The following is a 23,559-nucleotide window of genomic DNA, read 5'->3' on the forward strand; positions in this document are numbered from 1 at the left end:
TCCAGTAATACATCCATCATTTCTTGCATATTTGCTTAATTTTCATTAATTCTCTTTATTGCCTAAAATTTTTTTATTTTATTTTTTTGCAGAATTTCATAAGAAAATTGTATTTATTTTAAAATAAAGAACAATGGGGTCTTCTGTGCATCATTGTAGTCCCTTATGGCCCCCATCACGGGGTTTAAAGAAAATCAATTATTATAAACCAGGGACACTTACTCATCGATCCAGACACCATGACTGTGGTAATTTTCTTATATTGGTTATACATTGCCTCCTTTTTTCTAAAATCAACTAGAAGGGGTAAAACCCCTCCGTGCTGAAGCTTCACAGGCTGCTACAATGCCTCCCTCTTCACTCCCTCAGCACTTCCCCTTCCCTCTGCCTGATGTACTCTAACTGCAGCAGTTTTAGCACACAGTGAGAGGACCTGTGTAACAGCCTGTGAAGCTGCAGGATAGAGAGGCTCTGGTAACACCCCGATGAGCCCTTCTGGCTCATTAGCATAATTGTAAAAGTTGATTTTAGAAGGAAGTAGGCCATGGATAACAGATATAAGAAGATGACCACAGTCATTGTGCCTGGATCTATGAGTAAGTGTCCCTGGTTTATCAGGATGGAATTCTTTCCTTTATTCAATTCCTATAAGGACAGAGATTTCTTGGAGAGGAAACTACAAGTAATACTATTTACCAATTTATAATCATTTCTACCCAAACTGGAAAGAAAAGGATAATCACACTTAACATGGATATCAAATATCAAACATTCGACATCAGAACCAAACGCATCCATTGAAAATTATTTATTTCAAATTTGCTGGTGATAAATATATTTATATTTAAAAAGAAAAGTAGTAAATAAAATCCTACGAAATAAGTCAAAAATCTTCTGAAATGTTAAATTCTTAAATGATTGAGACATTGCACATTTTTCCCAGTCTTGAAATGTTCTGTGGGTCAACCAACCAAAAGGTTATAAAAATTCAGGAATGACTAAGCAATAATAAGCCAGTTGTCTGTCGCGTAAGAATAAAATATCAATAAAATAGATTTTTTTTTTTCTTCAAGTTTTACAAATTTTAGAAAAACAAACTGCATAAAAAATGCAGATGGTCCTACATGTAGATGTCGTGGCCATTCGCCACATTTTTTAAGTATCACAAACATGGTTTCATGTTAGAGAATCATCTAGGGTTCTGACAATTCAGAACAATCCATAGACTACAAGGCATTTGGTGTGGTTAATATAGAAAGTTACAGTGCTCAGGTCTTTGGACCAAATGTGGAAAACCAGTTCCACGTTTTTTTTCCTGCTCTTGCCCCTCCCATTGTCATCGGAATCATGTTAAGTTTCAGGTAGTAGACCGCTCAGGGGGGAAAAAAAAAAAAAGTGTTAAAGAAACTTTGAGATTGCATGGAAGAGTTTTGTAGCCAGTGGTTCCAGTCTGAACTAGTGCCTCCCTATGTAAGAGGTAGCTCCCTGGCACTAATGCCTCTCCTAATGTGGCACAAGGGGTAGCTCCCTGGCATTAGTGCCCCTTCCAATGCCACAGGAGGTAGCTCTCTCGCACTAGACCCCCCTAATGTAACACAAGGGGAAGCTCCCTGGCACTAATTCCCCTTCCAATGCGACACAAGGGGTAGCTCCCTGGCACTAGTGTCCCTTCTAATGCCACAGGAGGTAGCTCTCTCACACTAGACCCCCCTAATGTAACACAAGAGGTAGCTCCCTGGCACTAGTGTCCCCTCTAATGCCACAGGAGGTAGCTCTCTCGCACTAGACCCCCCTAATGTAACACAAGAGGTAGCTCTCTGGCACTAGTGTCCCCCTAATATAACACAAGAGGTAGCTCCCTGGCACTAGTGCCCCTCCTAATGTGATACAAGAGGTAGCTCCCTGGCACTAGTGCCCCTCCTAATGTGATACAAGAGGTAGCTCCCTGACACTAGTGTCCCCCTAATGCGACACAAGGGGTAGCTCCCTGACACCATCCCCCACAGGGAGCACTAGCATTCCCCTAATGCAAAACAAGAAGTGGCTCCCAGGCTCACACCCACACGCCACTGGAGTTGTCTACTGTACTAATTGTAGGCGATTTCATGGAATTAAATACCTAATAGATATTAGAGAAAGAAAAAAAAAAAAGCGGTCATCAACAAGCGCAATTCCAGGAGTCTCCAGCCATGTCTTTGCTATCCAGTTTTATGCTGTCTGTGGACTTTTCACTGAAGACCGGCCCTCCGTGCCTCATCATCAGCTCGGTGGCCATCTTCACAAAAGCTTCCTCCACGTTACTGGAATCCTTGGCGGAGGTTTCAAAAGCGCTGATGATGTCATAATGTTTGGCCATGGTTTCAGCTTCTGAAAGGTGGACTTCACGTGCTTCATGCATGTCCGACTTGTTTCCTGAAGGGGGAGGATACGGGCGGTCAGTGTCTGATGATATATACAGCGGCTCTTATTTTATTCTCAAACATTTCCACCTGACAGAATCCGCACATACAAGGTCACCCACCAGGATTGTAAACCAAGCACTTACTGATGTCTGCCGCCCATCAAGATAATCTCTTATTTAAAGGGGATGTCCCACAAACAAAAGTTAGGCCCTATCCATGGGATATGGCCTAACTTTCTGATCAGTGGGGGTCTCAGTGATGAGACGCACTCAGATAACAAAAACGAGGGGTCCAATTACCTCCGTCGGACCGCTCGACGCTCTGTCAGACTAATGGAGCAGATGGCATCACTGAGACCCCCACCGATCAGAAAGCTAGACCCGATCCCGTGGATAGGGCCTAACTTTTATTTGTGAGAAAAACCCTTTAAGCATCTTATACCTTTATCGATTTTTTTTTTTTTTTTTTAAATATATACTTTGAAAATTATTTCAATAAGCCTGGGGGGGGGGGGGGAGCTCCAGGCTCCATATCTGTTAATTGAGCCCAGAGCCCCTTAGGCTCATTTGCATCATTTTTTTAAACTTTATTTTGGAAAAACAAGGTAAGAAGCCGCTAAAAGAGCAGATCCTGCCAGAGGGGGCGCACACCAGCATGTAAGTGAATGGTTTACAATCCTTCATCCTGATGGTAGATTTCTTTTAATGAGTTTATTTTAAGGAACTCCTTGTTCTGGTCTCTCAATTTAAAAGGGGTTCACCAACTTTATTCTCTAGAAATGCAGGGGGCTCCGGTATTAGACCCTAACCAGACATAAAATAATGGTATATTACCTCACTTTTGATGGGAATAACTGGTGAAAGACTGGACTTCAGAAACACTAATTTAAAGTGTAACTAAACAAACTTTCATAAAAGAATAGTGCAGGTGATAAGCGCAAGCTTCGTAGTATTAAAGAACCCCATTCTGGTGTCCTTTTTCCTTTGTCTTTCTTCCTTATGTAAGAAGTTGGTATAAATCAGATTTATTTCCCGTATCCACTGAGAGCAGAGATAAAAGTGTTTGAGGAAATTAGCTTATTTAGGGACTGCTGTAAAGAATCAGAGAGATGAACCATCAATGGGAATATTCTATAGGTATGGAAAGAGTTAATCATTAGCCTTATCTCTCTGAACCGACCTCTTTTGTAAAAAAAAAAAAAAAGATTTTTTTATTTAAAGCCCCCCCCCCCCCCTCCCCCCATAAACCCAAAACATACATACAAACAAAGAAAATATGTGCCGCAGGCAGCAAACATTGACATTGTTGCAGATATATAGCACAACTAATATAATACAAAATGCACAGGTCAGCATCATTACGTGCAGTTTGATTAAATTTATTTACCAGATGTAAACATTTCTTCAATTGCATGTTATAAAAAAAAAACGTTCCTGTGTGAAGATAATTTCTCATATATGTAGTCATGTTGTCCCTTAGAAACGAGATGGCTTCCTTGGATACGACCACCTCACATTTTGGCAGCGGTGGCCAGACATGCGTAATTGAGCTCTGCCTGACCACCAGGATTCAGCAATCATTACCACAGGACGGCTGTGGGTGATGCAGTAACTCCTGAACATTTCATATACAAAAACCTTTTGTGTCATCACTCCAGCAGAGGTGGTCATATCCAAGGACACAGTCTGGTTTCTACGGGACCATATCACTGCATTTATGAGAAATTATCTTAACACATGTAAATTATTTTTTAATGACATCTAATTGAAGAAATGTTTATAAATGGCAGATTAATGGAACAGAATGTGAATGCCCAGACGAGAATATCCCTTTAAATCTAGTGAATATATCCTTTGATGATTCAGCTCTCTGAGGTGATCAGTCCATCCAGGGACTGTCTGTCAGGAATTAAGTCATTAGACACTTTATCAGGCTCCTTTTATCTGTCAGCGGATAACGGACGGAACGCTGATTTACCCATCACAGGGAGAAAAGCAGAAGAAAAGAAGGAGACAGGAGAATAATTCTACAATAAAGTATATCACAGTTTACGACTCATGCAATGTGGTTGCAGGTTTAGTTACGCTTTAGTCTATTTGTTGCTACGGTTTTGCAGCTTTGTTGTAGCTGAACTGGAAGGCAATACTTACATCATGAAACTGGCTCCCACGTGTTTGGTGAACAAATAATTATCCCAATAAGAAAAAAAAAAAAAAACCCCATTGGTTTCCATGTTTACCCAGAGAGGATCATTACTAGGACACTGAACCATCTGTTAGTCCTGTTTGTCATTGGTTTCTATAGACCTTCGGTTTATTACAGTCGTTGCCTGATCCAGATCATGGCTCCAGCGCAATTGTGTAATCTCAGTCTGAAGCAATAAGGATGTAGAAAGCGGCGTCCGGCGGGTGATATGTCATGGGTTAAAGACATCTAATGTATGCAGAGGCTCAGGGTTATCAGCCGAATCATCCCGTACATGGCAGGCCACAGAGATAAAGGTGCTGACATTACACAATAGATTTATAGTCATTGATCTTTTAAGGTAACCATCTATTGATCACTTATTATTGTTTAAGGAGTTGTACCAAGTATAATAGTGTCCTGGGGATAGCAATCTCATTGGTGGGGGATTGACCGCTGGGTCCCACACCGATCAGAACAGACATCCCATTCTCACTAATTGATGAAACAGCTGGTCGACCACTCCATTCAATACTAAGGGAGTGTCAGAAATTGCAGAGCCCAGCGCTAGGGTATCACTTCCATTCACTGTCTAGGAGAGTGCCATAGATAGCTGAGGTCTGTGCTTGCCAATTTCCCCACTCTCCTTCAATTCTGAATGGGGTAGCAGGACGCCTGCACAACCTGCTGCTTCATTCAATCCGGGAGAACCGTTCTGACCGGCAAGGGTCTGTTGATCATTTGGGGGTCCCAACAGTCCTGTGGATCGGGGAGACCAATAACAACCCCTTTAATCAAAGCAGCACTTCCTTCTGGGCTGTTCGCTCTTACATAGGGTCAGCAGCCTAGATAGTCTATACTGATCACCATCTTCTTACAATCAAAAGGAAGTCGACATTGTTCAGACATGGAATAAAACGTGAATGTACAATGGATCAGTTTTTCATGGTGTGCAAGACGGATAGGCTGCAGGAAACTAAATACATAGACACGGCACAAAAATAAGTATCACAATAGCAGCAGTAAGGCCCCTTCTACATTTGTGGAAGAGACCTAAGTAATAGGGAATACAATTACACATCATTTACTATACACATGGGCACCCGGAACCTTAAACTGCTCGACAGTTGATATTTAGGGATATTATACAAAATTTTTTTAGAATTTTAAACATGCAAGTCAAAAATGTGAAATATTTGATGATTTGGAAGGTTGTTATACAATAGGCAACACAGTAACCCCCTCTCCCAGCAGGATACATGGCGCTGTGCGCAGTTGCTTTACGCACAGTATGTATAAGGAAAGTGGCGGTAAACGCACCAATTAGCAGCTGCACGATATTGGAGCCGGCGTACTTCCTGACATCTTCTATCCAGCGAGGCACCGACTCAAACGACTTGCGCTTGGTGATGTCATAAGCGATGATGGCTCCATTGGCGCTTCTGTAGTAACTCTGTGTTATGGTCCGAAAGCGTTCCTGTCCAGCAGTGTCCCAGATCTGCAACTGAGGACAAGAAATATGTCATAAGAGGTCTGTCTGTGCACCCATTATCATCTAATCCTCTAATCAACTGTGACAAAGGGCCACAACACCCTATAACAGTATAACAGGACCCTCCTGTGGCCATTGCAGATCCAGATAAAAAGGGCGTCTGCCACCCCCACCACTTTCTAATCTGCTGGTGCCATGTTGTAGAGGAATGAACGGCGACTTCCAACCCACCTTTATTATTTCATTCCACTATGCCGTTGTCAAGTTATTGCCAGATTAATAGGCCCTCAGCACCCAGAGCACTGCTATTCCTGCCTGGAGCACCCCTCTTCTCCCAGCATTGCACTATACTTCTCAAAAGTATAATCCCCTTCATATCTGAATAGGAGGATAGCGGTCCAGGCAGGAATAGCAGTGCTCCGGGTGCTGAGGACACACCCCAGGGGCACCAACTGTCTCATTAGCATACAGATTAAACTGGGAATAGCTTGGAAGTGGGATAATGCACAAAAGTAATAAAAGGTAGCCTCAGCTCCGGCTACTCCACGCCCCAGCAGCCTCTTTAGAAATTAGTTATAAAAAGATTGTGGGGACGTGAGGATTTGCCCTTAAAAGAGCTATCCTCACGTCCTATAGATGCACCTACTACCCGATCTACCTTTATAGGTAGATCTGTGGTGGTAGGTTTCCTTTAAATAATAGCATATAGCCATGAAGGAGGGCAGCCATTATTACGGTTGCATGTCTAGAATTGAAAGTAGTGAACAAAATTCCTTATACACCACACACCAAATTCACGACTACCAACTCTAGTTGCCCTATGTTGGGGTGCAGCCTGAACCCCGTCATCCCAAAAATCAATGCAGAATTTGTTGTGTATCTCAGGCTTTGCATTTGGCTACTCAGGAGCCTCCTGTATGAGCCAGTTCAGAAGGCCTATGACAAGACAACGGCCAGGAACAGAGGAGATGGAACTGCTGTGGAGCGTCCCTTACAAATATTTTTATTGCAAAAAAAAAAAAAAAAAATTAAAAAAGGAATTTTCTGTGTGCAGAGACGGAACCAAGAAGTGGGAAAATCAGTGAGAAGAGTTTTGGTTCTTCTTTTTGTGAACTTACTCTGCTGCTACCACAAGTTTTTTTTTCCACTAAATATTGTAAAAGTTTACTTAAAGTTTCCATAACACAACACAACAATTAAATAATTGGCAGAATGTACTTTGCAACAATGAGATTTAGAATCCCCGGACATGTTGTGCATTGCATCTGCGTAGTCCCAGACAATGATCTACATTACTGGCAGAGGTAACAAGTTACAGGAAATGGTGAATATTACTCAAAAAGTATCTTGCAACTTTGAGTACGGTAAGTGTTAAAATCTTCTTCCTCCAAGTGTTGTACTGGAGTTTCCTAAGTATTTGCATATGAAAGCATCAGGTTTGGGAGCAGGTGGAGTGTAACCTGGGGGCACATTGGCTCGGCCCTTGAAGGAACATCCGACTAGGACATGGTCTCTACTACGTGACACATCACTTCTTACTAGCTGGGAAATATTCCGCTAATGATCATACAAAAACAAAATCTAAAAATGGAGAATGTGGGTCAAGTTTATTAAGTATCTTATCAACGCTTTTCTGAAGAGCTACAAAGAATCTAAAGGCAAGACGTAAAATAGACCACACAAATTTTATGTCAGACATGTGATGCTGTTAACACTTTAAACTCCTAACCCACTTAGATATGTTTATAGGTGTATGCCCGTTTATATTAAAAAAATCCTCCAAGGTCATGTGAAAATGAGCAGAGGAGAGTCATATTTTGCTTGAAATGTGTCAAGTTTAGAGGCAAATCTCCCCTTGGCTGTTGGGGTTTTAAACGCATGCGTTAAACACGACGTGTGACTGCACCCTAAAAACAGTTGGAAATGTGAGCTGCAGATAACTGAAAGAATTGGATTTGCATTCTGTAGATCATTACGTGATCTGAAAGATGAGATTCTTAAGTTTAATATGACACCAGGTGCTACGGAATTGAAAGTAAGAGCCTCTGAATTGACATTCCCCCTGCAAAATAAGCAAAGAAGAGTCATATTTGCCTGAGAAGAGTCAAGTTTAGAGAAATTCTAGAAAGCATATCCACTCCGTACCAGAGGGGGTTAGTAGTTTAATGGGGTAAAATCTGGAGACAGGCAGATCAGGAGACCTCCCACAGCCATTTGAAAAACTAAGATTTGATGCAAGAAGATGTAGATGTTCTATAGTGGTATATGGCGTATCCTATTAACTATACATTATAAATATGAACCAGACCAACAAACACCTAAACCGCTAATTCATAACAATCCTAAAATAATAACAGACCCACCAACAGCATACTCTAACACTTCAGAATCAAAATGTATCAAAGATTTAACACAAAGGTGATAGTGAAGTTTGCTTAATTAAAAGTCAATTTATTTTGTAAGGTCACATAATGAACACAGACACAATACTGAACTCTAAAATTCCTGTAAAAGCAACGATAACCTTATAAAACACCTGTCATGAGGGTAACGCCATCAGAAAAGTGCAATGTCACAACAGGAAGTCAGCTCCGTGCCCAGGTCACATCACATGCTGCCGAGCAGAGACAAAGGAACAAAGCCGCAGAGCCAAAAGCACAGACACAACATACATACAGTATGAAGGATGGAACGAGATTTCACTGTATTTATCCCAAAATCAGAAAAAGAAGTTCACACACCGCAGGAAAACACAACATTCCACTCTAAAGGATAAGAAATACAGATACTTGATCTAGATTGACTCCAGTTTTATAAAGAAGAATCCTGATGGCCGAAAATGGTGGCTGTAGGGAACCTGTGGTGCAGGGTGCGGTATATTTATATAGGCACGACATGAAAAATTAAAGCTCTCTCATCTGGTTGCATAAGTATTGTTAGTGCACTTCCTATATATAGTTTCCGGTAGCAACAGCTCCCCCTTGAGGTGGCTGGAAGCATCTAGAATGTATTTATTGGTTTGCATTGCTTTTTGAAAGGGTGCAGCCGATTTGGGGGTCCTGCATAATCATGGACTTGCTATAGTAATACAACTCAAGTCAGGATCCTAGAAGTTTTGTCACTTTTTGGAAAGTTGTTGGATTTGACCAGCTGCAAGTCACTTTGAGCCAAGTAAAGGGGTTTGGTGTTTCGGGACACAGATGACATACTACAGGGGCAGGAGGAAGGGCAGTGATGAGACTACACAAAGCAAGGGTACGCAGCTTCCTATTATATCATCATAGCACTAAACATCCGGGATCACGTGATCACTCCTCCAGTCAGAGCATCTTAACTAATGGAAAGTAAATATTATGCACCTTTCTGTTAGAAGAAAATAGTCCGGTTGTCTGCGACACTGAATAACCCCTTCAAAAGGTAAATTTACAGACATTTATAGCCTATCCAGAAGGCAGGTCTGAGATAAGAGATCTCCTCCAAGTCATAAATGTCAGGGATGAGACCATTCTTCTCCAGCAGCGTCGCCATATTGACGATTATATTGTAATATAACCTTGAGTTCCCCAAAATCCCTTGCCATTTTTCCTAAGCTATAGCTTTATAGGCTGGGCACAGGGCGCCGCCGCCGAGCACCGACATCTCCGCGGTCCAGATGAGTAGCCAATCAGACGCTTCTCATCTATGACCTAGAAGCAGTTCCCCTATATAATATCACAGGTGATATCCTCCAGGGTGTATGTGACGCCCTAGAAGAATACGCCGGTGCTAGAGTATGACTTTGTCGCCAATTCTCAGGTGCGGTGTACGGTGCCCTTTGGCGCGACCCGGAGCTTGCCGACACGAGGAATCTCTCACTATCCTGTTTATGAAATCATGTGACCGTATTCTCTGACAAGTGCTGGCACAACCTTCAGCTGTTGTGTGCTACAGACTTACAGGAGGACATGCTGGGGGTGGTAGTACCGGGGCACACTGATGCTTCTAGTGAAGGGACACGCGGGGGGAGGGCAAAGCGCCAGGGTGCAGCGCATGGACGACCCAGGTATCCCTAAGGGTGATGCCACACATGAGGTTTTGAACACGTTTTTTGGCCCGTTTTAGTCCGTCAAAAAACGCACCAAAAACGCATTCAAAACGCCACGTGTGCCATCACAAGTATGATCACAAAATAAGAATACCTCCACCATGTACTCCACATAATAGGAGGTAACAGCTGGGACTTGTAGTTCTCCTGCAGGTGTCTCCCCTGTCCTCACTCACCTTCACCCGTTTCCCTTGAATTTCCAGAGTCTTCATGGTGAAGTCCACCCCGATAGTGTTCCCCTGTCTCTCCACGAACACCCCACTCTTGAAGCGCTGCACCACGCACGTCTTTCCGACCCCGGCATCTCCGATCAGTACGATCTTGAAGAGGAAATCGTAGGCATCGTCCGATTCTAGTGGAGCGGACATGCCGGGGTCCCGGGAGACCTCCAGGTGCAGCCCGTGACGTGGTGCGAGCAGCCGCCGATCTGACAACGCGGAACTGCAGGAGAAGCTTTCAGAAGAGTCAGGACCCAGCGGCCGCCGCCCATTGGCTGCTCCGCACACCGCTCACAGCGCAAGCTGTCCAATCAGACACAGAGCTGTCTGCGGCAATGCCTGTCCGGATTATTACGTGACAGATACACCAGTGCACAGAGCTGTCTGCCATTCTGCCTGCTTGGAATTGAATAGTTTACACACCATTATAACACATAGGCTCCTGTTATGTTGCAGCCCATACACTACTTGGCAACAGCTGTCCACAGCCAGGACCGCTGGTAATATAATATAGAAGATGCCACCCTAGAAATTGTATTTTAATGGAAAATACTTCTGCTTTTTTTTATTAAAAGTATTTTAACCCAGATTAATTTTCTCTGATGCACTAAACAGTAATACATATCCTGTAAATGTATTAATTAAATTGTAATTGTAAAGTTATAGTGATTTTACCAAATTATATTATATGTGATTCCCCCGTTCAAAACAAGCAGAACGAGGCCTAGTTTGTGCTGCTCGTCCTTTTCTTTCCAAAGTTATAAAATTTTCTTTCTGTTCTGAAAGTGACACAAATCTTTCTCACTACAGGTGAAGTGGGCGAAAACTAATATCTGTCAGTCTATGCCCTCAAGCTGAGGCCAGTTAGCTTGCCCACAGATCCTGTGATGTCATGTGTTCTCTCCCTAAGTAATTTAGCATTAAATCCATTTAGTTTCCCACAAGTAAATACAATGGACACTGCACAGTGCACATACAGAATAAATATGGTGACAGCCTGGCAGCGTCCATCACATGGAGGAGCAGGGGACATGTAATAAGAGGAAGAAATCCAAGTAAACCAGTTACATGCAATGTACAGCCTGTAGAATATAGAACTAAGGGTTAATATATTATCTGCACAGAGCTGATACTGCCGATGACAAGCTGGGGGCAGCATGAGGAGACAGAGAAAGTTCTGTACAATCACATACTGGGAGGGAAGGAGGGACTGATAGGGAATAGGGGAGATGTTGTACCTCTATTCTGTGCAGGAAACATCTGTATTCACAGTCTTGAACACATCTAGCCCTGCTACATACACAGAGATAGCTCTGTCACATGGCCTTCTCCTCTGTGAGGAGGGAGCAGCAGCTCCTCCTCTCCCAGATGTCCACAGAGTTTGCAGAGTTTGTTTATACTACGGACTCTAGGGCTTGTCAGCACATGGAGAAGAAGCAGCTTATCTGAGGGGTATAGCAAAGAAACTGATGGATATAGGTAACAAAGATAATAGACAACTTTACATCTCAAGAGCTATTGCTTTGTGGAAAAAAAAAACCTTTACAGTTACTCTTTAAGGAACGTTCCTTATTGCTCCTTAAAGGAAATCTACCACCACAATCAAGAATGAAAACCTAGGAATTATTCCACATGCTTTAACCCCTACGGGGCTCAGCCTCTTTTGGCCTTAAGGACGCGGTCCCATTTTTCAAATCTGCCCTGTGTCACTATAAGTGGTTATAGCTGTGGAACGATATAAGATATCCAGGGGATTTTGAGATTGTTTTCTCATGACACAATGTACTTCAAATTAGTTTAAAAATTTGGATGATATCTTTTGTGTTTAGTTATGAAAAAAAACTAAATTTGGCAAAAATTTTGAAAAATTCTTTATTTTCAAAGTTCTAAATTCTCTACTTTTGAAGCAGATCGTCATAGCACCCAAATAAATTCATAACTTATATTTCTCAAATGTCTGCTTTATATTGGATGGTTTTTTAAGATTCCACATATTTTACTAGAATGTTATGAGGCTCAGAATTTGGGTGCCATTTTTTAAATTTTTGGGAAAATCACCAAAACTAATATTTAGATGGACCTGCTCAACTTTTAATTGACTGTGAGAGGCCTAAACAATAGCTAGAATTGTTAACGTACGAAAAAAACACTTTTAAGAAGTTTGTTAACCCTTTTAGGGTTTGTTTTATAGGGGTTAAAACAAAATGGAGGTGTGGTCTACAAATTATAATATTTTTTGACAATACATTCATTTTGGGTGGAAAATTAAACATTTGTAATGGATTAAATGAAAAAAGGCTCCCCAAAGTTTGATACCCAATTCCTCCCAAGTACACCGATACCCCATATGTGGTGATAACCTGCTGTATGGGCGCACGGCCGGGCATAGAAGGGAAGGAGGCGCCATCCAGATCAGATTTGCTATGACACATTGTACAGACTATAATTTTTTAGTTTTTTTATTGTGGACCTATAGGGGCACTTTTCTGGTACATAATTTTGGGGCATCTATAGCTAATTGGTGAGATTTTATTAACTCTTTGTTGGCAGAGGAAATGAAAATCATCAATTTTTAGGAACATTTTTTTGTTTTGTTTTTAGGCCGTTTACCATACCGTAAAAATAGTATATTATTTTTATTCTATGGGTCTCCACGATTACGAAAATACCTCATTTATGTAGGTTTTTTAATTTTTTTTTCTCCATTTTTACTGAATAGAAAGTAATTTGGCAAAAATATTAATTTTAGCATCACCGACTTTCATATGCATAACTTTTTTATTTTTCGGCTTACAAATCTGGTTAAGGGCTTATTTTTAGCGTGAAGGATTGTTCTTTTTAGTGGTCTTATTTTAGCGTGCATAACTTTTTAAAATCACTTTTTAGATCACTTTTTAAAAGGAGTTTTTTGAGGTTGTTTTTTTTACGGGGCTCACTTTGTGGGTCCAATAATGATTCTTTTTTATTATGTAGATTGTCACGGACGCAGGGATACGAAATATGTGGGGGTTTTGTGTACTTTATTCAATTTAACTGAATAAAAACTAATTTGGAGAAAATTTTGTTCATTTTAGCATCACCATCTTTTCATATGCAGAACTTTTTTATTTTTCGGCTGACAAATCTGGTTAGGGGCTTATTTTTTGTAAGTAGAGTTGTTATTTTTAGTGGTCTCATTTTAGAGTGCGTAACTTTTTAAAATCACTTTTTAGAGCATTTTTTTAAAGGTATTAATTAAAAATTATCTTTTTTCGGAACATTTTTTGCGTTTTTTTCCCCCTGGCATTTACTGTGCAGGTCCAGACACAATTCTGTTTTATTATATAGATTTTTACGGACGCGGCAATACCAAATATATATAGTTTATTAAGTGTTTTTATAAGAAAGTGACATTTTAGGGGCTTATATTTTAATGTATTTATTTTTTATTTATTCTAATGTGTTAACTTTTGTGTTTTTCTCTTTTTTTACTTATACATAGTTGAACTTGAACCAGCGATGCTCTGATCGCTGGTTCAAGTACAATACACTGCTCTACAATACTTTTGCATTGTAGAGCAGTGTAAACTGTCTGAGCATGCAGGCGCATGCTCAGACAGTTTACAGTCAGACCCGGAAGGGATCTGACTGGCAGGGACATCGGGCAGCCCCAGAGCATTAGGCAGACTTCGGGGCTGCCCAGAATAGGATCGGATCCCCCGGTAAGCGGCACGGGGGATCATATCCACAGCAGAAACACCCATACAGAAATAGCAGAAATACCCATGTAAGGGGTTAACACCCACGATCAGAGCCGGTTACGATCGCAGGTGTTACAGCGCGCTGTCAGCTGTGATAGACAGCTGACAGCCGCTGCTTCTGGTACCGGCTTAGTTCGTGAGCCGGTACCAGAAGCAGGACGTTATAGTGCATCCTGGTGCGCCAAGTATCTAGCCACCTGGATGTACTATAACGCCCAGGTGCGCCTAGAGGTTAATTGTTTAAAATTTTACACATAAACGCATGCGTTTAGTTGAGAAGAGGAAATTTGCCTAATTACATTGCTGTCAACATGGCGTTTACAAAACGCCTGTGTTCACACCATCATATGTCGTTGTTCCCTTTGGGTGAATTCTCTCTTGTATATAAACCCCTTACATGGCCTGTGTCCATGTGTATTTCAGACATTTGCAACAAAAAGTCTAAAAAAAAGCCAAATGTTGGACCTGACAAAAAAACATGTATCGCAAGAGAAAAGACATGATCATACATAAGGCGCTAAAAAGACCTGCCAAAAGTCTCAAATATACACTAAAGAACAAAAACTAGGATACATGTCCCCCAATGTCTTCATATATTTGTCCTCCAAGCCCTTCTTCCTTCTAAAATCAACTTTCAAAATTATTTTAATGGGCCGACATTTTACACAAAGTGGAGGGTGCTACACAACGTGTGAACGCGCCATGAGGGTCGACCTTCCAGGAACCCCAGAAATCGGTAGATCATGCATCCTTCCACTCAATTCAAAAGTCTGGGGGGGTGACTGAGCTTGGCTATTTCTAGCACTCCCATTCACAATAAGAATTAATGTGCTATTTCCAAAAGTCTCACCCCATTAATGAGAACGGGACCCTTGTTCTTTGGATTACTCGGATGCCTTTCTTGTGATCGGTCTCTGCAATCTTAACTCCCACAGATCATATTGGTTGTTAGGATCAGTGGATCCTCTGGACCACCGCGGGAGATGGAACTAGCCAACACCCGGGACCGGGGATTCTCCAGAGCTCGCCGCAAAGCGGGTTGGACTTCCTGTGGCAGGATACCACCAGGTTGTTCCCAGGCAAGACTCTTAATATTATCAGACCCCAGACTCGGATCTTAATATTATTATATTAGTAGACCCCAGAGCAAACCCTTAACTTGATCCCGACTGCCCGCTGACAAGTCACTACAGTTTCTCCTGCTCTATGTTAATTGCAGGAGCAGGACAGGTCTCTGACTCTCAGAGACTTTAAAAGGCAAAAAGCTAAAAATGAAATAAAGATCCTTGACCATTATTTTATTTTTAATTAGCCCAAAGTGTCACGAAAAAAAACACTGCAAAAATGTTAAAGGTATTGCCCAGAAAATACAGCTAAATTTGCTAAAAACATCCCTGTCATTAATTGGTTGTGGCCATATATGTCGCTATATATCTATCTCTGAACTCTGTTGCTCAGCGCGGATATTTCCGCTGATGTGTGACGCCACACATTAAAGACATCACCACGTCTCCGAAAGGAGTGCACGCCCTGTTACAAGGAAGAGAGGAGTGTGCACCTTATTAGAGGAAGAAGAAGAGTGCACACCTTATCATGAGGAGAGAAGAGTGCATGCCGTATAAGGAGGAGTGCACGACGTGTTAGTAGGAGGAAGGTGTGCACACCATGTTAGGAGGAGGGAGGATGGACTCCATGTAAGGAGGAGGAGAGGATGCACACCGTGTTAGGAGGAATGCACGCGGTGTTAGGAGGAGTGCACGCCGTATTAGGAGGAGGGAGGAGTGCACGCTGTGTTAGGAGGAGTGCACGCCTTGTTAGGAGGAGGGAGGAGTGCATGCTATGTTGAGAGGAGGGAGGAGTGCACTCCATGCTAGGAGCAGTGCAAGCCGTGTTAGGAGGAAGAAGTGTACGCCGATGTTTTTTGAGGAGGGAAAAGTGCTTGCTGTGGTAGGAGGAGAGATGTGTGCGCGCTGTGTTAGGAGGAGAGGAGTGCACATAGTGTTAAGAGGAGTGCATGCTGTGTTAGGAAGAGTGCCCACCTTGTTAGGAAGAAGGAGAAGTGCACACCGTGTTAGGAGGAGGGAGGAGTGCACGCTGTGTTAGGAGGAGAAGTGGGATGAGTGCACCTCCTGTTAGGCAGAGGGAGGAGTGCACGCTGTGTTAGCAGGAGGGAGGAGTGCACGCCATATTAGGAGGGAGAGCAGTGCACACTGTATTAGGAGGAGGGAGGAGTACATGCCTTGCTAGGAAGCACGGTTTCATAATTTTTTCCACGGACAACGGAACAGTGAAAATACAAAATAGATGCCAGTGTGAAATCCCTTAGAAATCAATGGCTTTGTGAAGCATCTGTGGAAATCACGGAACCACAGATGTGAAAAACAATGCCAAAGAGTCCTTAGGAGGATGGAGGTGTGCACGCCGTGTTAGGAGGAGAGAGGAGTGCACGCCATGTTAGGAGAAGGAAGGAGTGCACACTGTATTAGGAAGATCCTTTCAGGAGGAGAGGGTAGTGAAAGGTGTGTAGGTGTTATGCACATTTCAGTACTTTGTTTTCAGGTCAGGGAAAATCATGGTCCGCAAAATATTTGCAGTATTGGAGGTGTACAGACTGAAGTGCCTGGGACTTCTGACCCCATATGGATGACCCTTTGTAATTATTTCCAGTAGAAAGTGCTATAAATTAATGATAAACTCAATGCAATTAATGACAAAATGAAGCTTTTGGAGCCAGCATGGAAGCTGAACACAGTGCAGCTTCCATGCCCCTATTTGTTTACAGGGGCACGGACCGGAGGGATGCCAGCGTGGGACGCCGCCAGGAACCGCGGAGGTAAGTAAATATTTACTTTTTTAAGCAGCCCCCTCCCGGCCACCAATGTTTTTTTACGGTTTTTGGACAACCCCTTTAAACAGTATTCTTTTATGAGCCACAAAATTGTATGGCCTCTCTAAAGTAGGTGGAGTAATCTCCAAGATGGCTGCCATCTGCAACTACAACTCCCATGATCCTTCCATTCTCAGTAATAGCTCGTCCTCTCATGCTCTGCTGCCAGTGATGATCTAGCAGATTCACCACAACACTGGTCATACTGGATGCACTGCAAGCAACTGACTACAGCCAAACATAGTGCTGGACATGGGATGTGGACATGTGACCAGCGGCCATCTTCTGTCCTGTGTCTCCTCCACAGGGACAAAATCAATGGGCTGGGCCATTTTAATTCTTCATTACAGTGTATGTCCACAACATTTTTCTGTTATGGGGAACAAAATTTTAAATAACTAATTACATATTATCTTATATTTTAATAACACATTTGAATATGAATTATGCGTATTCATGGAATACCCCTTTATTTATTTTATCATTTCCTGGATGATTTACCCGTTATACATAAAACCTTACACATAAAACCGAATGTCTCACCTTCCCTTCTGAGCCCTGCTGTGTGCCTGATTATTGCCACAATATGGATATTGCTATACCCGGTAGAACCCCATAATGATTTTTTGGGGTGATTGTCTCCAGTGGCATGAGCTGAGCTCAACATATGTGGGCTAAGTCAAATGAACTTACCAGCATGAATGTATAGAATCTTGTGATGCGGTACAGAGGAATACAGAGCATGGCGGTATGAACACATACACTCACCGGCCACTTTATTAGGTACACCATGCTAGTAACGGGCTGGACCCCCTTTTGCCTTCAGAACTGCCTCAATTCTTCGTGGCATAGATTCAACAAGGTGCTGGAAGCATTCCTCAGAGATTTTGGTCCATATTGACATGATGGCATCACACAGTTGCCGCAGATTTGTCGGCTGCACATCCATGATGCAAAACTCCCGTTCCACCACATCCCAAAGATGCTCTATTGGATTGAGATCTGGTGATTGTGGAGGCCATTTGAGTACAGTGAACTCATTGTCATGTTCAAGAAACCAGTCTGAGATGATTCCAGCTTTATGACATGGCGCATTATCCTGCTGAAAGTAGCCATCAGATGTTGGGTACATTGTGGTCATAAAGGGATGGACATGGTCCGCAACAATACTCAGGTAGGCTGTGGCGTTGCAACGATGCTCAATTGGTACCAAGGGGCCCAAAGAGTGCCAAGAAAATATTCCCCACACCATGACACCACCACCACCAGCCTGAACCGTTGATACAAGGCAGGATGGATCCATGCTTTCATGTTGTTGACGCCAAATTCTGACCCTACCATCCGAATGTCGCAGCAGAAATCGAGACTCATCAGCCCAGGCAACGTTTTTCCAATCTTCTACTGTCCAATTTTGATGAGCTTGTGCAAATTGTAGCCTCAGTTTCCTGTTCTTAGCTGAAAGGAGTGGCACCTGGTGTGGTCTTCTGCTGCTGTAGCCCATCTGCCTCAAAGTTCGACGTACTGTGCATTCAGTAAATATACACATTAGTATACTCACACATGCAAGTTACAATCACATATAAATACATGTGCATATACACACACATACAGTGCCTTATGCAACATACTCACATACAGTGTATACAGACACCTTATACACATCACAGATACTGCATATATACACAGTATATGTTATATACATATTATGCTGGATAATGTGCAGTACAATATAGATATAATGGTGCACATCCTCCATTCTTTATTGTGTCAGGTCAGATGTCGGGGCCCCCTGACACTGTGGGCCCCATAGCGGCTGCTATGTCTGCTACCGCTGTAGTTACGCCCCTGGTTTCAACCCAGGTACAAGCTTCAAACTATATTGCAATCCCAGTTGCAAAGAAAGTGCCTGTTCACCCTGGACTGCAGGTAAGATAGTTCTCCAAAAATGTGGTTTCCAGTCAGTTCCCATTTGTGTGAACACTGCACCTCACCTGGAATAGAATTGCCAAATAGCGTGATAGAGCACACATCAAACAGCGTTCAATAGTTTTATTATACTAACTATACAATGTAGAGATTAGACTGGCCATGTAAAAAAAAGTATAAGCAGCAGCGTCTCTCAGTAGTAGGCATAGGATAATCCTACCTGACTCTTCTGGTCACCAACTTTACCCAATCACCACGTTTCTGCCTTAGCACAAAAATTTCTTTAAAACATTTTTGGGAAACATTTTTGGTTGGAAAATTCCACAACTGCCTAAATAGATTCAAATATATCCCAAGTTTAACTCTCCATATACATTACAGGATTCATCTCTACCTGGGCTACAGGTGAATGTTGTCACATGACCACTAGAGCCAGCTGAACTGAACACGCAATAGCCCCCACTGACACCGGCATCCAAACTTTTTTGTTTTGACCGTGCCGGTTACCTTTCTTGTAACAGCAGGACGTGGATTGCATCTGTATATCAGTATTGGAGATAACATACATCAGTAAAAGAAACAAATGGAAGACATAAAGTTGTGAAGTAGAAGAATAGACTTATTCCCTCACAGTCCTCCAGATAATAGCATTGTATGTATTGTACATGATGAATAAGTCAGAGAAGTTATTACAAGTATAACTCATAAAGTGTCTGACAATGCTGAGCGGCTAATAATCGTAGAGATGAGGCGTTTACCGAATAATAAACACTGGCAATGAATAGAAATTTAGGCTGGGGATATGGATGTAATAACAACACTTCCTAGTCACCTGCTGGTATCTGTACTAATTCAGATGCAAAGATCATAATTCTGAGGTAGATGCATATCAGTACGTAACATCATTACATATATTTCTTGTGTTATGATACCACATAATGTATGGTGGAAATGATTCCTTGTAAAGTTGTCTGATGCCATTAATATAAGTGCCGACCAGAAGAAGCAATAATCAGTCATTATAAGGGATGATGGGAAGGCCGCCCTCCATTGTGATCTCATTGGGGCTTATTTACTAAGGGTCCCGTCGCGCATTTCCTTTGGGTTTCCCAACTTTTCAGGGATCGTGTCAGAAATTGTGTCACAAGCGATTGGATGGTGTCGCAATTGCGCCGGCTTGCACGTGACACAAATGGGGGGGTGGGCCGTTGGACGATTTGACGGATTCGGACAACACGCGGGATTTAACATTTAAAATTGTGTCGCAAGCCAAGCACTTACATGCACCAGGAAGAAGAAGGTGAACTCCGGCGGACCTGATAGGGGGAAGTGACACATGCATGATATCGGACGCACACTCGTAGTGAATCGCGGCAGACTTCATCCTCGTCAGACATTCCGGATCGGAGATTGTGCAGGGACTGGGTAAGTAAATGGGTCACATTGGAGTTCCTTGGAGTTCACAGAAAGGGCATTGGCCACCGATAATGCACTCTGCCGCGATTCACTAAGACCGTGCGCCCGATATCCTGCATGTGTCACTTCCCCGCTTAGGTCCGCCGGAATTCACCTTCTTCTTCCTGGTGCATGTAAGTGCATGATCTTGCGGCACAATTTGAATCTTAAATCCCGCGCTCAGTCCAAATAAATCAGATTGTTCTGTCGCATGAAATCTGATCGCGTGTGACACAATCACAGCACAAAATCCTGTTAAATAGCTGCACAAATCCCGAAACCGATGAACGGTCCGACGAAAGTGCGAAACGCAACCCTTAGAAAATAAGCCCCATTGTGTCTTGTGTGCTGGCACTGTTATAGGGTTGCTTTATAATGTAATAGCAGCACCAGGTTTCCGGGGCCCAATTATATCTGGGGGTTCCACTAACGCACAACTTAATTCTGCGCTTTGTCATAGCGTTAAAGCATTTAACGAGGAGGGTATCAGCCAGGTTGCATTCCACCGTTATGTGGCTATGAAGCAGGGGTTGTATTATTTATAGATAAGCTTGTTGCTTATTAATTTTCCTTGACAATGTTATATCGCAATATGCTTTTTTTATGGAGCATATATCATTAATTTCCACCTGTGATCTGTACACAGATTAAATATTCTCTCCACTCAGGGAATCCTTGTAAAGTCTCTCCTGATGTCACAGGATCCCTTGGCACTCCTGTACATTTTTGAAGTATAGAGAAGTAGAGTGCACAGTGCCATAAAAAGCATTGCGTAAAGTAACGGGCTGGAGGAACAGGAACTAGTTCAGAGGTAGAAATGAATTCCTTATTTTAAGGAAAAAATCAAATTTTACTCCGATCTGGAAGGAGGATACTACACTGCGTGTCTTGCTTCATGTGTCTGTGTATGTTCCTGTAGCCACCACCAGGAGGAGCTCAATGCACAGGGTTTCTTTAAGCTCCTATTGACTTATAAGGCGGCCATATAAAATCACATACATTTAGCTCCCCCTGGTGATGGCCACAAAATACCAGACATTTATAATTAATACTATTTAGGGAACAAGCAAATTTGGAGCTCCATAGGGAGGTTCACCAGCTTGTTTGTATTAAAAATGGAAAGAGATTTATCATACACAGGCTCTTGTGAGTCGGCATATGATGGAAGCTCCGCCCTGGAGGCCCTACCTCACTTAGGCCTCCTGATGTATCCAGCGGACAGCCAAAACTATGGACACAGAACCATGTGAACATTCAAGGTGAACATTCATTCCCACTCCATTTCCCTCTACCCCCACCCCCCACCCCCCCTGGTGTGCACTTCTACACTTCGAAGCCCTGATAAATGTCCCCCATTGTGTCTATATGTGTGTGCAGAATATGTGTATGAGTGTGTAGATAGCCTATATGTGTGTCAGTACACATGAATATGTATGTGCATGTATACAGATTTTCAGCGTATGAAAGTATATTTGCTCTTTGCTCATACTAGACACATTTGTGTGTGTTTCTCGTGTATGGATGTTTGTGTAAATGGCATATGCAGCTGTGCACATGTAAAGATGATGTTTGAGTATATGCGGAGTTTGTGTATGCATGTATATAGTAAGCTTGCGTACCTATCTTTATCACCAGCCTGAATAGAATAGAATAACCTATAACTACTCCTGCAAAACACAAGCCCTCATATGACTGTTAATTGAAAAAAAAAAGCTATTTAAAAAGTCACAACATTCACATCTGGATTGAGGTGATAACTGAGGGAACACTGTAGAAAACCAGACAATGGCAAACTTTAAAGAGAGACTGTTTTAGGCGCAAAAAAATGTGGTAAATGAGCACAAGCACCATCAAAAGTCTCAAAAATTAAAAAATAAGGCAAGACAAAAGTTTGATCCATCTGCTCCAGTAAGTGAAGAAGGGAACCAGTCAGTGCAATTTCCCAAATCGCCTAAACCTTTTCATGGTCATTTAAAAAAAAAATAAAAAAACTTTTTTCTCGAGCCCCCGGTGCCTGCTTGTTGTGGCTAGTGAAGGCTGCATTGTGCACCCCAGTTTCACTGCGCAAGTGCCATAGGTACAGTGCATGCACAGTCAAGCTGGGATACTGTCAGGAGGAGGCGCCAACGTGAGATCCTCATTGAACTCACATCAAGGTAAGTATAAATGTTTGTTTTTTTATTGCAGCCACTCACAGCTTATATACAGGTTAATTTGAAACCCTAAAACACAGGTCCATATGGATGTGTAGGTTGTTTGGTCCCAAATTGGCCTGACAGGTCCTCTTTAAAATTATTTTCTTAAAAAGACCACTAGATGGCAGTAGCGCTCCACCTCAGTGTTCTCAAAATTTCCCTAATTTGCCTTTTTCACAGAAAAAAAGACCAAGTCTCTTAATATATTTCAGCAGAAGCTTATTTTACTCCCTTATTTAACAAACTGTCAACTTTGTAAGAAATTAAATTTATCAATGACGTGAACTGAATACCATTTGATGTTTAGGTGAAATGTATGTGTGTTTTCAGGAGACAAAATCTGAAGGATTTGGTTCATGGAGACTTGTGAGAGGCAGGAATAATTTTTTTCTGGATTTTCTGACACTGATCAACAGTAAAAAGCTATTTATTATCACCGCAATCATTGCAGTTATCCAAAGCAGAATCACTGAAGGCAAAATAATTGAACTATTTAAACTCATTCTTAAAGGGGTTGTCACAAATATTTCAGATGTCTAAACTGCAGCCAGAATAACAATGGATAGTAAACCACATACAACTTGAATCTGGTACCCTCCTCCCAAGAGGGCACAGTTTACAGGGGTTGTACCAAGTATTTATATATAATTTAATAATATTTAGGCAGATTTACTTACCTGGTCCATTTGCAATCCAGCGGCGCGTTCTCTGTGGATGATTCGGGTCTTCCGGTGATTCACTAAGGTAGTTCCCCCGACGTCCACCAGGTGTCACTGCTGCGCTGAAGTCCGTTGGAGTGCACTGAAGTTCACCAAGCCAAGCCAGGTGCAGGTAAGCGCGTGTCAAGCGACACATTTTTTAAAAAAATACGGCGGTTTCTCCGAATCCGACGGGTTTTCCGATGGCCACGCCCCCGATTTCTGTTTCGTGCATGCCGGCGACGATGCGCCACAATCCGATCGCGTGCGCCAAAATC

At 42.3% G+C, this 23,559-nt stretch overlaps 1 protein-coding gene across 1 annotated transcript; it reads right to left on the minus strand.

Annotated features, from left to right (window-relative positions):
- Positions 1 to 793: 793 nt before the first annotated feature.
- RAB43 (RAB43, member RAS oncogene family) lies at positions 794 to 10,629 on the minus strand. The gene is made up of 3 exons (XM_072129193.1): positions 10,339 to 10,629; positions 5,907 to 6,090; positions 794 to 2,412 (listed from the first exon to the last, which is right to left on the minus strand). Exons 1-3 carry the CDS (start codon positions 10,528 to 10,530, stop codon positions 2,159 to 2,161), a joined length of 630 nt encoding a protein of 209 aa, XP_071985294.1. The 5' UTR covers positions 10,531 to 10,629; the 3' UTR covers positions 794 to 2,158.
- Positions 10,630 to 23,559: the final 12,930 nt, after the last annotated feature.

The sequence above is a fragment of the Engystomops pustulosus genome, chromosome 10 (assembly GCF_040894005.1).
Source record: "Engystomops pustulosus chromosome 10, aEngPut4.maternal, whole genome shotgun sequence".
Lineage (NCBI taxonomy): Eukaryota > Metazoa > Chordata > Amphibia > Anura > Leptodactylidae > Engystomops > Engystomops pustulosus.

What these genes read in the sequence shown, in the direction of transcription:
- RAB43 (XM_072129193.1), bottom strand. Translation starts at nt 10,530, where the DNA reads ATGTCCGCTCCACTAGAATCGGACGATGCCTACGATTTCCTCTTCAAG. An exon ending in TTCAAGGGAAACGGGTGAAG is followed by an intron (nt 6,091 to 10,338) that starts GTGAGTGAGGAC and finishes TCTTGTCCTCAG; the next exon opens with TTGCAGATCTGGGACACTGC. An exon ending in TATCGTGCAGCTGCTAATTG is followed by an intron (nt 2,413 to 5,906) that starts GTGCGTTTACCG and finishes CTCCCCCTTCAG; the next exon opens with GAAACAAGTCGGACATGCAT.